At 41.1% G+C, this 12876-nt stretch overlaps 1 protein-coding gene across 1 annotated transcript; it reads right to left on the reverse strand.

Moving 5' to 3' along the window:
• Positions 1-265: 265 nt before the first annotated feature.
• Positions 266-3113, reverse strand: CALHM6 (calcium homeostasis modulator family member 6). The gene is made up of 2 exons (XM_008931415.2): positions 2508-3113; positions 266-682 (listed from the first exon to the last, which is right to left on the reverse strand). Exons 1-2 carry the CDS (start codon positions 3039-3041, stop codon positions 266-268), a joined length of 951 nt encoding a protein of 316 aa, XP_008929663.1. The 5' UTR covers positions 3042-3113.
• Between the last annotated feature and the right edge of the window lie 9763 nt (positions 3114-12876).

Raw genomic sequence — 12876 nt, forward strand, 5'->3', positions numbered from 1 at the left:
GTATGCACTGACACCTTTTCAAATGCTGATAATTTTAAACATATGGCTCTTCTTAATGAACAACAACATATGAAAAGTCCATTGTGACAGATGTATTTATTTAAATGTATTTAAGCAAAAGTAATAAAGTCTATTTAAAACCAAATCTGCTGAGGGTTACAACTATCATCTTTTACATAACGTTTGCATAGATTTCAGCACAGAGGAACTCTTAACCAGAATAAGACTCTTCTGGTTAAAAGACTGCCAGCAAGGATTTGTTTCACTAAAACCCTGAATCAATTGCATCTGTTTCATCAACAAATCCTAAAACAGTGAGATTTTGACCGCCTTCCTCAAAGCTGGCGCTGTTGCCTCTGTTTGTGTTCACATACTTGTGTATCATGCTGTAATACTGCTCTTGTGGATTGAATGTATACAAGAATGAAATCTTCTTCCAGTCTTCATTGTTGGGAGTATGAAATGGTGCTGGGTCAGTGCCTTCAAAAAAGCAATTTGTATTTCTTTCTGCCAGCTTGGTTGCATGCTCCTTGGCTTTGATCTCAAAGAGTTTCTGTTCTTCTTTTGAGTAAATTTTCCAGAACTTGAGCTGAAGATAGCTGACCGGGGAGCAACAGCGGCTGACACATGTTGAAATCAGTGCCACAGTCGTGATGATGGCTATCAGGAACCACCCTATCAGCTTGAAAGAAGAGAGATAGGTTAATGGTGGTTTTGCGTGGTCATATGAAGGAGTATAGAAAATAGCATTGAAGAAGATATGAAAACTGTAAACAAAGACACTCCCTGGAGTGCATGTAACTGTCTGCTTGCTGCCAAAAGAGGGGATTCCATGCAAACAATTCAGCCAGCCATACAAAGCTTCTGTGCCCCTGAGCTGATCTTGTTGGATTAAGGATGAATATCAAGAAAAGGAAGTTATTTTCTCAGTTATATCCAGCTTTCTTAACTTTTAAGACAAAATATTGACCATGAGTTTCTCCAGTTGTGGTCAGATTTATGGTACAGGGAATGCAAAATCACCCTGTGTGCCTCATGCTTGAAATCAGACCTCCTGCTGACTGTGCTCTATCTGATTGTGGACAGTAACTGCTCTCCCTGATGCCTGAGCATGCAAAAACAAACAGGGGCCACAACACACAGGAAAAGTTGTGTCCCGTACATTTTGTAGGCAGGACACAGAGTTGGCTATTGAATATGGGAATTCATTTTTGTTTTATAGACGATTCAAATATCCTTAGATAAGTCTCAGAGGTCCCATCAAAACCAGGTGTCCTAGTAGATGCTGATCTGTCCTTTAAGTGGTACTTAGCTGGAAGCTCCAGGCAGAGATCCTGCAACATCCCCTTTTACCCCAGGATGACTTTTTTTCAAATGAAAAATTATCGAGTGCTAAAGAAAAAGGAGTTGGTGTTCTTTTTGGTTCTTAATTTTGTAGACAGTAGATTAGATATTAAAAAGTGGTCAGTAAGAAAAATGCTCTCATACTTTTTCTGTTTTTGTTTGACTGGATGTTTCCTTTAGATTTCATTGCAATATCAGTAACAGTCATTCTTCCTTGATTTTTCTCCTTTCTTACCCTATCTGAATTCAATGGTATAGAGTTTGCTCCTTGTCAGCCTCTTTCTTGGAGAAGGAGCATGCTAAATATTTAGCAAATGTAAACATTTTTTAATTTTAATAAGCATTTGTACTAAACAGGAACTTACAAAAATCTGAGTAATTATAAACTCTTATAAACTTAATTCCCTTAACCAGCCTTAATGTTTTCCTGAGGAAGAGTTACAAATTCTGATTTTTCTACTGGAATTAAGATGAGATCCATACAAACCTAGAAACAAAATTGAAATGCTGCCAAAATTTGGAGGTTTCATTTCACTCCAAAGAGAGAAATCCACACACAAGTGCTATTTTTTGATCATGCAGTTTGTCTTCAGCACAAGAAACTTTAACAAGACAGGTATATATTTTAACTACTCTGGTAGAATACAGGTGTAAAATTATTAATAGGTTCAAGCGTTGAGATTCATAGTCAAAGAAGCTGTCCTTATTTTTCACTTGCCAGTTCCCTGTTGCAATCACACATCAGCTTCCCCTTTAGTAGTGATCTCAGGTTCCCCTCAACTAATGCCTTTTTACAGAAGTTTGAGATATTTAGAGATTTAAAATGTGGAAAAGGAGAAGAACTTGCACCATGCCTAAGTTGACTGAAAAGAAAATTTGTGTAAAGTCCTAGTCTCTAGGCTGGTTTCCTGCCCAACTCTGAATGAGGTTTTGTAATTGACAGTGCAAACATGCAAATCCAGAAAGTAGCATAAATATACACCTATTGCTTTTCTGTTACTGTTTTTTTTGCTAATGAAATTTTGCTAGTCATATACCTGTGGTACATGATATTATACAGTGTAAGAGAGAAGGACTGTTTACAGTCCCCAGCAGGCACTAGTATACATTGAGGAGCCAGGGTCAAAACCCAGAGTGTGAGGAGAAGAGAGGTGAGGCTTTACCTGGGACTGTGCCTGAAGGCTAAGAAGTTCACTTGATATATTTGTTGATAACTTCTCATCACAGGGTATTTTGAACAGCAGGTTTTGGCACTCTTGTCCTTGATCTTTACAGATGAGATCCTTTATCAGGCTGTTCCCGCTGGCTGCACATGTGTAGAAGTTGGCGTTGAGCAGGGCCACGGCTATCCAGGTGAGTGGAGCCACCAAGGCTCTGGCTGTCACTGGCACCAACACCTGGCAGTAGCGGGCACAGGTTCCCCTGGGGCTGCAGTCATGGCACTTCTCCGGAGGGCAGGTGCCTGTCAACAGGCGCCATGTCCTGGCATTCACCATGTAGCCGAGCAGCAAGAGGATGAAGGCAGGCACCATGAGGAAGACAGAGCCATACAGCATGTTCCCAGAATTGCAGGGACACTTGAACACCACAGAAGAGAAGATGTGCTCACTGGCAGCTGTCAGCAGGGACACAGTGCTGTAACCCAGAACAGTTTGGTGGCGGATGCAGAAATCCAGTGCCCCACGTAATCTATCCATTTTCTCCCTCCTCTTACTTTGATGAGAGCAAAATCTCCATCAGAAAAGGATGAGAGAGAATTGAATGTCCTGGAGCTCCGGCTTACAGAGGCTTGCAGAGCTTTCACTTTCTGTTCTTGGTGGTGATGCAGTGAAGCACAGAAACAGCCCTCCTCAGAGGAAACAAAAGAGCACGTGCCCACTGCACAGCATCAAGGTCAAACAGAAACCACAGTGGAAACCCACTCCAGTTTCAACATCATCATGGCTAGGCTTTGTGAATGAAGATTTGGGAAGGGCTCTACCTACCCATATTTGCTACAAGTGCGCTGGTGGCTGAAAAGGCCAATGCGAGATAGACAGGTCGGGTTGCAAAAGGCACAGCAGAAAGACTCCTTAGGTGGTATCGGCAAGATACAGTTCTTTCTGCGTTGTCTTTTCTCCTCGAGAGTGATCCTGCGTGCGTTCTCAAAAGAAGCAGCAGCGTTATAAGATAGTGTGTTTCAACAGCAAAACCACAAAGAGCTTTATTTCTATAAAAATAATTTGTGTTTGTCCATACATGCATAGTAGCTAGTAATGTCTTACATCTCATCATCTTTTCAGTGAAGCTTTTCAGTGAGGCACCAGATTCAAAGCGGGAATAAAATGTGAGAAAACCACCCAGAACTATATAGAGATTTTTATCCTGCCTTACTATTAGCAATACAATATGCCTTGTTCTCTTATGGAAGAAAATTCAGCAATAATCATATTAATTTTTCAAGATAATCAATCAATCTTTTTAAAGTTGTTAGAGCAGTGCACATGCAGCAATGACCAAGCAAACGACCCACTGAAGTTCCAGCTACCAGAATATTGTTTGTCAGGAATCAGATTTTGGGCTCCCTCCTCCATACCAGGTAGTGGTAGCTTTGCAGCCCAGAAAAGAACAAAACAAGAACGCTCCTAAACCAGCAGAAACTTAGCAGATGGTATGAAGTGGAAAAATGATGGAAAAGGCTTGCACAATGAAGAAAAATATCTGGAAGGGATTCCTGGGCATGGAAGACTCAGCTACCTGTGAAAATACTTGCTCAGAGTCTGGAAGTTTCATTCACTCCCTGAGGGAGATCAACCAGGCCCCTAAGGTTTGTCTTGTCTAAATCTAGACAATTTGAGCTCAGAATTAAGGAAGTTGAAGCTTTGTTTATTGCTTGTAGTCATGCAGCTGAAGCTCCCTGAGGCGATGTAGGTAGGTAGTTTGCTTTTGTCACACCCACATGTGCAGGTAGCTGGGAAGCTGGTGGTCACTGTCTTCTCTACCACAACCACTTATATGGGATTTTAGAGTAAAAACTCACCTGCTTCTTGCATAAACTGGGAGCTCTCTGGCTTCACTGGATGCATCAGCAATATGAATTCATCCTGGTCAGAATCCAAATGCTGTCATTTATAACGCGCTGATTCTTTTTGGGCATTATCACGGCACAGAGATTAACCACAAAGCCAGAGCTTCACCCCACTCTCAGGCAAACATTGCCTCCAGCTGGACCAGACTGACTATGATACTGGCTGCTTCAGGCAAGACAGTCAGGCATGATGCTGCCTGTATCACTCAATGCATCACCTAGAGCTGCAGAAACCAAGCCTGGTGGAAACACAATGGCTTGTCAAAGCTCTGTCAATGAACTTTGTGAGTCATTTAAACATTCCAAAGGGTCCTCTCAGCTCTTTGGGCAGCTGAGTAGGTGGCACAGAGGTGGTAGAACAGGCAGCACCACTTCAAGTGGCTGCCAGGCTCACACCTGATGTGCTGTGCTCTGTGCCAAGCTGCTACTGCAGAGGAAAACATGCCAGTTAACTGAAATGCTTGCCTTGGTCTAGAGGATCCTTTGTTATTGTGCAGCAGTATCATAAAAACACATACAACTAAAAAGTATATAAAACTGAGTGAATCAGACTGAAGCTTAGCCTGACCTCATCTTGGTTACAGCCAATAGCTGAGACGGACCACAGGGAACAGGGGAAGGAAGCTTGGGAATGCACTCATACTCTGTGAATCTGCATTTCAGGGATTTCCTTTGCATCTGAAACCTGTTGAGGTATTTCTTTTGTAAATTTGTCTGGATTCTGTCTTAACCCATGCAGACTTACTGACATCTAAAAATATTGTACTGCAGGTGTGCTCAACCTTCTTTCAAACCTGACACCATACCATTTGATGTCCCCAAGATCTGGAAGGGAAAAACATAAAACAGTGGATCCTTGGTGTCTCCCTCAACTTATGACCTTGTACATCTTCATCATAGTCCTCTCTTCCCCAGGCTGAGGAGCCCTTTATATAGTCATATGAGGAGCCCCTAATATAGTCATTCCTCATCTGATGTATTCCTTTGTATAATTTTTTAATCCATGTTGCTACCTGAACTGTGGTCTAGGATTCAGGTATCATTTTTTGCATGAGGGGAAATGGGAAGTATACCAGATTTCCAGTGCATTGAAGGTGTAGCTGAACCACAGTTTGCAACAAAGTCATACTGATGTTGTTTTCTATTTCCTTGCAATAATTCCAGCATTTTAACTACTTTGTAATAATCCATGAAGCACTGAGGCGATATTTTAGCAAACTACGTATTATAATAAAAAAACCCTCTCTTTCCTGAGGGGTAGTCTCAGTAAACTGAGAGTCTTTCAGTGTATATATGAAGGCAGGATTTTGTTTCACTTTGAACACCACTTCTTCTACAATTAGACCTGCCATTTTGCTTTCTGGTCAGGCAGCTAAGAAAGTATATCTCCAATTCTTTAAAGCAGAGGTTCATTTTTAAAGATTGAGGATAACTTTGTATTGTTGGCCACTATTGTTGCCTTGATTTTTACTTAGAGGCAACTAGAGACAATCGTTAGCATGCCTTGAAACCAGAATTCAGCATATCTGAAGAAGTCTTAGCAAATGCCACATTCCTGGAAGTGTTGCAGAATGGGTTAGGTGGGGCTTTGAGCAGCCTGGTCTAGTGGAAGGTGTCCCTGCCCATGGCAGGAGGGTTGGAACTGGATGATCTTTAAGGTCCCTTCAAGCCCAATTCAAAATTTGATGATTCTATGATTCTGCATCAGAAATAACAAATGCTAGTTGAAATTGCTGCAAAGGTGCCTCCTGGCAGAAACAGGGATCTGAGCTGCCTCCAAGAACCACTAGTTTAACAAGGGAACTGAAGGACCAGTGACAGCTCTCTGGAACAGATTACGACCTCACAGGGGAAAAAACAGAGCCAAGAAATGCTGCTATTTCTCTTTCTGAGCCTAATTTTAGCAGTGTTTTATTTATCTGTAATAAAATATGATTTCAGGAACAAGCTTCCTGTGACAAGGGAGTGGAGCTCTGTATGAAAAAGGATTAACCCTCCTCCAAGCAAACATGTTTCCAGTAAATATTCACAGAAAGCGGTGGGTGAGGGAAGAGAGACCACCCGAGTTGGGAAGTGGGGGAGTAGCTATGCTGGGAGCCAAGTGGGGTGCAGGTGTGGCCAGGATGAGCCCAGTGGCAACTTTGGGAGCTGGAGGAGGGGGGATCAAGGGAGCTCTGGGATATGAGGAGCCATGGGACTGGGGAGTTACAGAGCCCTTGTTCACTCAGAGCACTCTTCTCCCAAGGCAGCTCTTTCTTTCCCTCTAAATTAACACTTGTCTGGCCACAACAGCTGCAAAGTATTATATGGAAAGTGTTCAGAAAAACAGTTTTCTGTTAAAGAACCCAGGATTCCAATCAAATCCTTGGTTTTGCATTGATTTGCATGAAATTTTATGCCTTCCAAGGGGGATGGGAACAATGCTGGAATTAAAAAGATGAACATTTTTAGAACAAAATGCTTATTTTTGTTATTTGAAACACCTCTTTTTTTTTAATACTATTTATTAAAATGAAGGGGTCAGAGGAAAACAAATGGACTTGTTTAATATTTTATCAAGTTTCTCCTTGATGTTTTTAATTTCTGTGCTTTCATTTGCAGATGGATGAATCTCAGGCATCTTCTAGGTGGAAAAAGCTGTAGTCTGACTAATTCTGTCGTTCCCTCAAGTGCATAATACTGGTCCTAAAAGCAGCATGTCTGCGTGCATGTGCGCTCAGGGGTTTTACCAGTACGTATGGTGTAGGTCTTGTTTTCATTACCTTAGTAAGTCCTTACAATAGGTTATTTATTTTTTTGCTAGGACATTTGCTACTTGTTCAGAATAGTGAAAGACTGGTTTTGTTTTTCTGCAAATCATTATCTTTCTAGCTGCTCCATCCATGGCCCATCCTGTCCTAAATTCCTGTCATTGGTCTTATCAAGTTCTACTTCATCTTCACATTATTACTCTAAAATTTTGTACATCCACAGATGCAATGGAAAAGAGCACCTCCACACTGGTTTTCTGTTTATAACGACTGGACTTTCTTCTCCAAGTGCAGCTGTAAGCTGCATTTCTCAGTGCCCAGTTCAGAAGGACACATGGAAAAGTCTTTTTATTCCAGGAAAATTCTTGTAATGCCTTTTGTCTCAGTCCAGGTGAAATTAATGCTTAACATGTTGGAGGTCCTGTCCACAAGCAGATCTGCACCTACCCTCCAGGTGGACTGACCACCCCCAGAGGCCCATTGCCTCAGTTTGTGAAACCAAGGAAGTTATTCTGACTTTATGGCTGAACCAGCCTTCTTACAAGTTTGTGAAGCGTCACACAGCTCAGCGGCACCACATAAATCATTAATAGTACTAATACTTAGTAGACCAGCAGCCTGAGAAGTAGCACTGTGCCTGGGCCTGCACAGCTTACAAGCATTTGTGTACCTTATACTGCTATTTTAAGGCATTACATTTATTAGCAGTTTTTGGCTGAAAACAAATTTTTAGGGGGTAGGAAGGAAATAGGTCTGTAAAACCAAGCGTGGCTCTGAAGCAGGCTCTGACGGGTGAGCTCTGGTACAGAGTCACATAAGCCATGGCACTTTCCCTTGCTGTTATTTAGTGCTGCTCTTTTAACACTATAGATTCACTAAAAGTCTAATTTCTGTATGGGGAGGGTCCTGTGACCCAGTCCAAATGTTCTACAGTAACCAGCTGTGTGAGGATTTTACTGTTAATCTACAATTTATATGAGCCATAAATAAGTGTGTGTGATTCTTTAATGTTGGCTGTGGATTAAGTGACAATTATTTGTTGAGTTTATAAGAAAATATGATAGAAACATGGGATTAGAAGGACAGAAGTTGTCATGTTTTATGATGAAATTAAAGAGTCTTGGTGAGGCATAGTTGTCTCTTGTAATCAGGTATATTACCCTGGGCAGTCACCTAGTTGGTTCTAAGAAGGAAAAGCTCAGTCTTTTCCATTTACTATGGAAAATGAAACGCCCTAGAGTTTAAGTGCATTAAACTCTAAATATTTCTATATTTTTATTATGTATGTCACACCTTGCTGCCTTGGAATTGCTGAATAGCTGAGATTTCATAGCGTCATAGAATCATAGAATAGTTTGGGTTGAAAGGGACCTTAAAGATCGTCTAGTTCCAATTCTCCCTGCTATGTGCAGGGAACCTTCCACTAGACCAGGTTACTCAAAGCCCTGTCCCATCTGGTCTTGAACACCTTCAGGGACAGGGAGTCCAGAACCTCTCTGGGTAACCTGTTCCAGTGCCTTACCACCTTCACAGCAAAGAATTTCTTCCTAATATCTAATCTAAATCTGCCCTCCTTCATCTCGGGATGATTGTCCCCTTGTCCTATTAAATAGATTCGATTCTGTTCCACTCTATGTGTGCGTATGTGTGTGGCCTCATAGTGGCTGATCACATTCTACAAAACATGCTCTGTACTTTTCTACTCAATTAATCCTTCTTCCTCTTTTCAAACTTTAAGAAATTAACCACTTCTTCTGTTCATGGTAGTACACTCCTCTCTCCAGTTTCCCATCCCAGGTTCCTTTGCTGCTCATATCTTGTTGCTTTTATTTTCTAACAGTAAGGCAGCACAAGGGTCAAGACCCTATCCCTTTCAAAGCTGTCAAAGGATTGAAAAGTTTCTCACTTCTGACCCTCAACCTCCCTTACTCATATTGCTTATATTTTTTTAATCAATCTAATCCTGAGCTGCAGAATGCCCAAGCTGTTTCAGTTTACCACAAATGTGCAAACTGTGTCAGGCTCTATGGTAACTATGTCTGGCTTGTATTAAAGGCTGAACTCTATTACACTCAACAGCACTTTTGTGTGCACTTTCAATTTTTTTTTTAACAGGAAGATATGATTCAAAAGGAAAGAATGATATATGGGACATAAGGAGAAAGCATTCCCAGTTGCCTATATTTTATGTTAGCAGTAACTTTCCAAGGCTCTGGGTCTGCCTTCATTTATTCAAATACTCCATCATCATTGCCATTTTTATTTCCATGGCATTTGCAGCTATAAGTATTTCATAGCATTATTGAACATCTTCTATATTCCTCTAGCTTACATAAAGGTGGAGTTACTTAAGTGCCCCCACAGGGACTCTGCTCCTTTGTCCATTTTCCCATTGCTAGCAACCTGCAGTTGGGTTCACCAGAGGAAACTCCACGAGGCATACAAGATTGTGTTTTACCAGTGTACCACTTCAGCTGTCAGAGCCAGATCCTCCACACAGCTTACTGGAAGAATGTCCTACGGAGCCTTGGGTCCTCTGAGGTGGAATAAGATAGATATAGGATGCTTTAAGGCAAATTGATTGCATACTGTTCACCACTCACTGGGGAAATAGGATATCATAACTGCCAATGGGTCAATTGCTTCATTACCTGACAATAAGTGAAAGAATACAACTATTTTACTTGATCAAAATAAGAGTTATGCCATATAGAAAAAAAGATAAGCATGAGAGAAGTGATATAGTTCTAGACTATAATTAATAGCAAAGACCTACTATAACTACTTCAGTATCTTTACTAAGCCGTGGAGCAGCTTGGCCTTCCTTAGCACATCCCAAATAGTTTAATTCCTTATCCCAAGGACAGTTCTGTTCTTTAGGGAGGAAAAGAAATATACATGTGCTGATCACCTATTCCCTTTTGCCACAGGGCGAATTCATCGAGCTTACTCTCACAGCAGTGTCAACAATGTAGGGAAGTTTCCATGCCTCAATCCTCCTCAAGTTTTCTTTACGGCCATTTCCTGTAGGCAGATCCAATGGGCCCATCTTTCCTGGCATTCCTATCTTACTGTGTTATAGTTTTTATGAAGACAAAGTGGGATACCAGGTTTTTTATACTCATGATTTTAGAATCATTCCACCTCCTTGAAGAATGCCTTCCAATGCAGGTATGAAGCTAGATTGGGTATGTAATGTTTGGTAAAAAAATATATGTAAATATTTTGGGGACAGTCATAAATTTATATATTGTTTTGTCATGGATTATTGTTTGGAGTAGCACAGCCCTGGGGGTTGGAGTGGGGAAGTTTTCCTCTTGATTGTCCCAGGGTCAGTTAGGAGTGAAACCAATGAAATCATTGGTGGTACTGGGCACAAGTCAAAGGGGAGAAAAGTCACAATATCATGCTAAATATCTTATACAACAATGCATTTCAAACGCTAGCAATTTTTCTCCGAGTCTCTAAACTTCTGGAAAATAATCATAAATGCTATGAATGCTGTTTTCCTTTATCAACCTGAGAAACCTGGCAGGAAAGGTAGCATCTGGGGGAAATGCCACATGTGCTTTTAGCTGAAGGAAAGGCTGGATACACGGGGATAAAATGGCAGACAAGGTAAGAAGATTGGGAGCTTCTTTCCTCATAGAGGCATATGCCTATGCCACAGCTCATTGCCTACAGCAGGCTCATGCATGAGTAAAAGGCAAGTTTTTCTTATTTAAGTGGCATTGTCCAACTTCACTGTTGCAGTGGGATACGCCCATGTGTGTCATGGAGAACATATGTACTGAACCATATGTACTGTCAAATGACTGAACGTGATACAGCTCATGTTCAATAGGCTTGACACATGTTGGCCTTTCTGTGTGTGCACTGTGTTCGTGAACATCAGTACGCTGCTGTCTGCCCATATGCCAGAGGTCTTTAGAAAAGAGGGAAGCTGCAAAAGGGCTTTCACCACCATGACAAGTCACAGAGTCCCTGCCAGACTGATGTCTTCCCCAAGGGTCTCTCATACACAGAGCAGGCTACCAGACAGATAAATGGTGGTTACATTTCACTCCTCATCACTATCTTTCCTAGGGGATCCCACAGTGCTCTTTGTTTCTGTGACTGGTGAGAATCTGCAGCTCAGATGGATGGGACCCTGAGTTACACGCTGATATAAAGAGCTCTGAAGTCCCAGCTCACCTCATGACTTCAAGCTAAAGCTTACCCGAGAACAGACAAGAAGAACAGAGGTTTCACAGCATGACCAAGGCCCAGAGGGACTATTAGGATCCCACCATTTGTCTTTCAGGATAATGAGGATTCCCACACTAATTCTGGTACTGCTGCAGGCATTCTTGCAGAAAGCATGGACATATAAAGTCATACCAAGAGCATCTTTCCTCCTGCTTTCTTTTTTGTCTTTTTAAATTTGAAAACAAATCTGTGGGATTTAACTGCATAATTCTATTACCACAAGAACACCGCTACAAAAATACATGATTTTTGTTGTTCTCTTGCTATTTTTATTAATATGAATTAAAGCAGAGAAGATATGGCCTTGTACATATGGATTCATGTGCTCCTTAGTAGTTCATGGCCATGGCAGTCATGTTCATTTTCACTGAAAACTGAAGATAAAACCTAAAGTCTCACAAAATTATTAGTTTTCCTAAATTAAATGGCTGCAGCTGCTATGCAGAGTAGAGTAGCAACCAAGGCAAGCACGAATTTAAATTAGTCATCCGTCTGTATTAGTTATTAGCAGGAGAAAGACTGATGGTGTGCTTGAGGAAGACCCATTGATAATCCTGTTTTTCAAAATATCTTTTAGAATGCACTTGTGTATTTGCACTTATTGTGTAGGTGGGTCCAGCTCTCCTCTCTGCCTCAAGCAGACAATAGTTTTGTTCCTTCCTTGAGAGGCTCCAGGGCTCTTTCTTTGAAGTGCTTTGGCATTATTTGTTTCAAGGTTGAACTCATTTAGAAAACAGTCCCTATACTGATGACAGTACAGATATATCCAGCACTGGATTGCATAGGCCTTCTGCTGCAGAGAACTCCTGGAGTCAGCTGCCAAGAAAGGACAGAAAACAACATCTTGGCTTCATTAGCTGTCTGACTTACCAGCCTGAACTTATCCTACTGATTTTAACAGACTAGCCAGAGCAAAGGGATGAAAGTTAGACAAACATATGTTTGATCCCAACTCAGGCTTTTGCAAACCAAATAAATGCAAATTTAATGTCCCAGTGCAGAAATACAGCTATTTTTCAAACACTATATGCTTTCAAACAGTAAGAGAAAACTATTCATCACTGGAAAACATATAGGCCAACAGAAGAATGTGATGTATTTCAGACATATAACTCTTCAGATTAAGCTTTGATCTTACGAATTTTACGAAATGAAGTAACGTGCTCCATTCCCTTTGCCTCCTTGACTCACAATGATGTATATAATGTAGCCATTTTTTAGCTGGACTCAAAAAAATAATTAAAAAAAAAATCTAAGAACCAGATTCCACCCTCAAACATCTACACCACTAACTGTGGGTTCAATTGCCATTCACTTTGCTCAAAATACAGTCAATTAACTTTAGACTAAATTAGACTACAGCCCTGAAATGAAGCATGCATGACTGAACAGCAGCTATTAAAGAGAAATTGAGTGAAGTCAGCAGGGTCTCCGATGAATACAGGAACCCATCTGTATATACCCAGT

The sequence above is a fragment of the Manacus vitellinus genome, unplaced genomic scaffold (assembly GCF_001715985.3).
Source record: "Manacus vitellinus isolate BGI_N305 unplaced genomic scaffold, ASM171598v3 scaffold_4_pilon, whole genome shotgun sequence".
Classification (NCBI taxonomy): domain Eukaryota; kingdom Metazoa; phylum Chordata; class Aves; order Passeriformes; family Pipridae; genus Manacus; species Manacus vitellinus.

Excerpts from the sequence above, each read along its gene's own strand:
- CALHM6 (XM_008931415.2), bottom strand. The coding sequence starts at position 3,041 with ATGGATAGATTACGTGGGGCACTGGATTTCTGCATCCGCCACCAAACT. Across the intron at positions 683-2,507 it reads GCCTTCAGGCACAGTCCCAG|CTGATAGGGTGGTTCCTGAT; the intron begins GTAAAGCCTCAC and ends TCTTCTTTCAAG.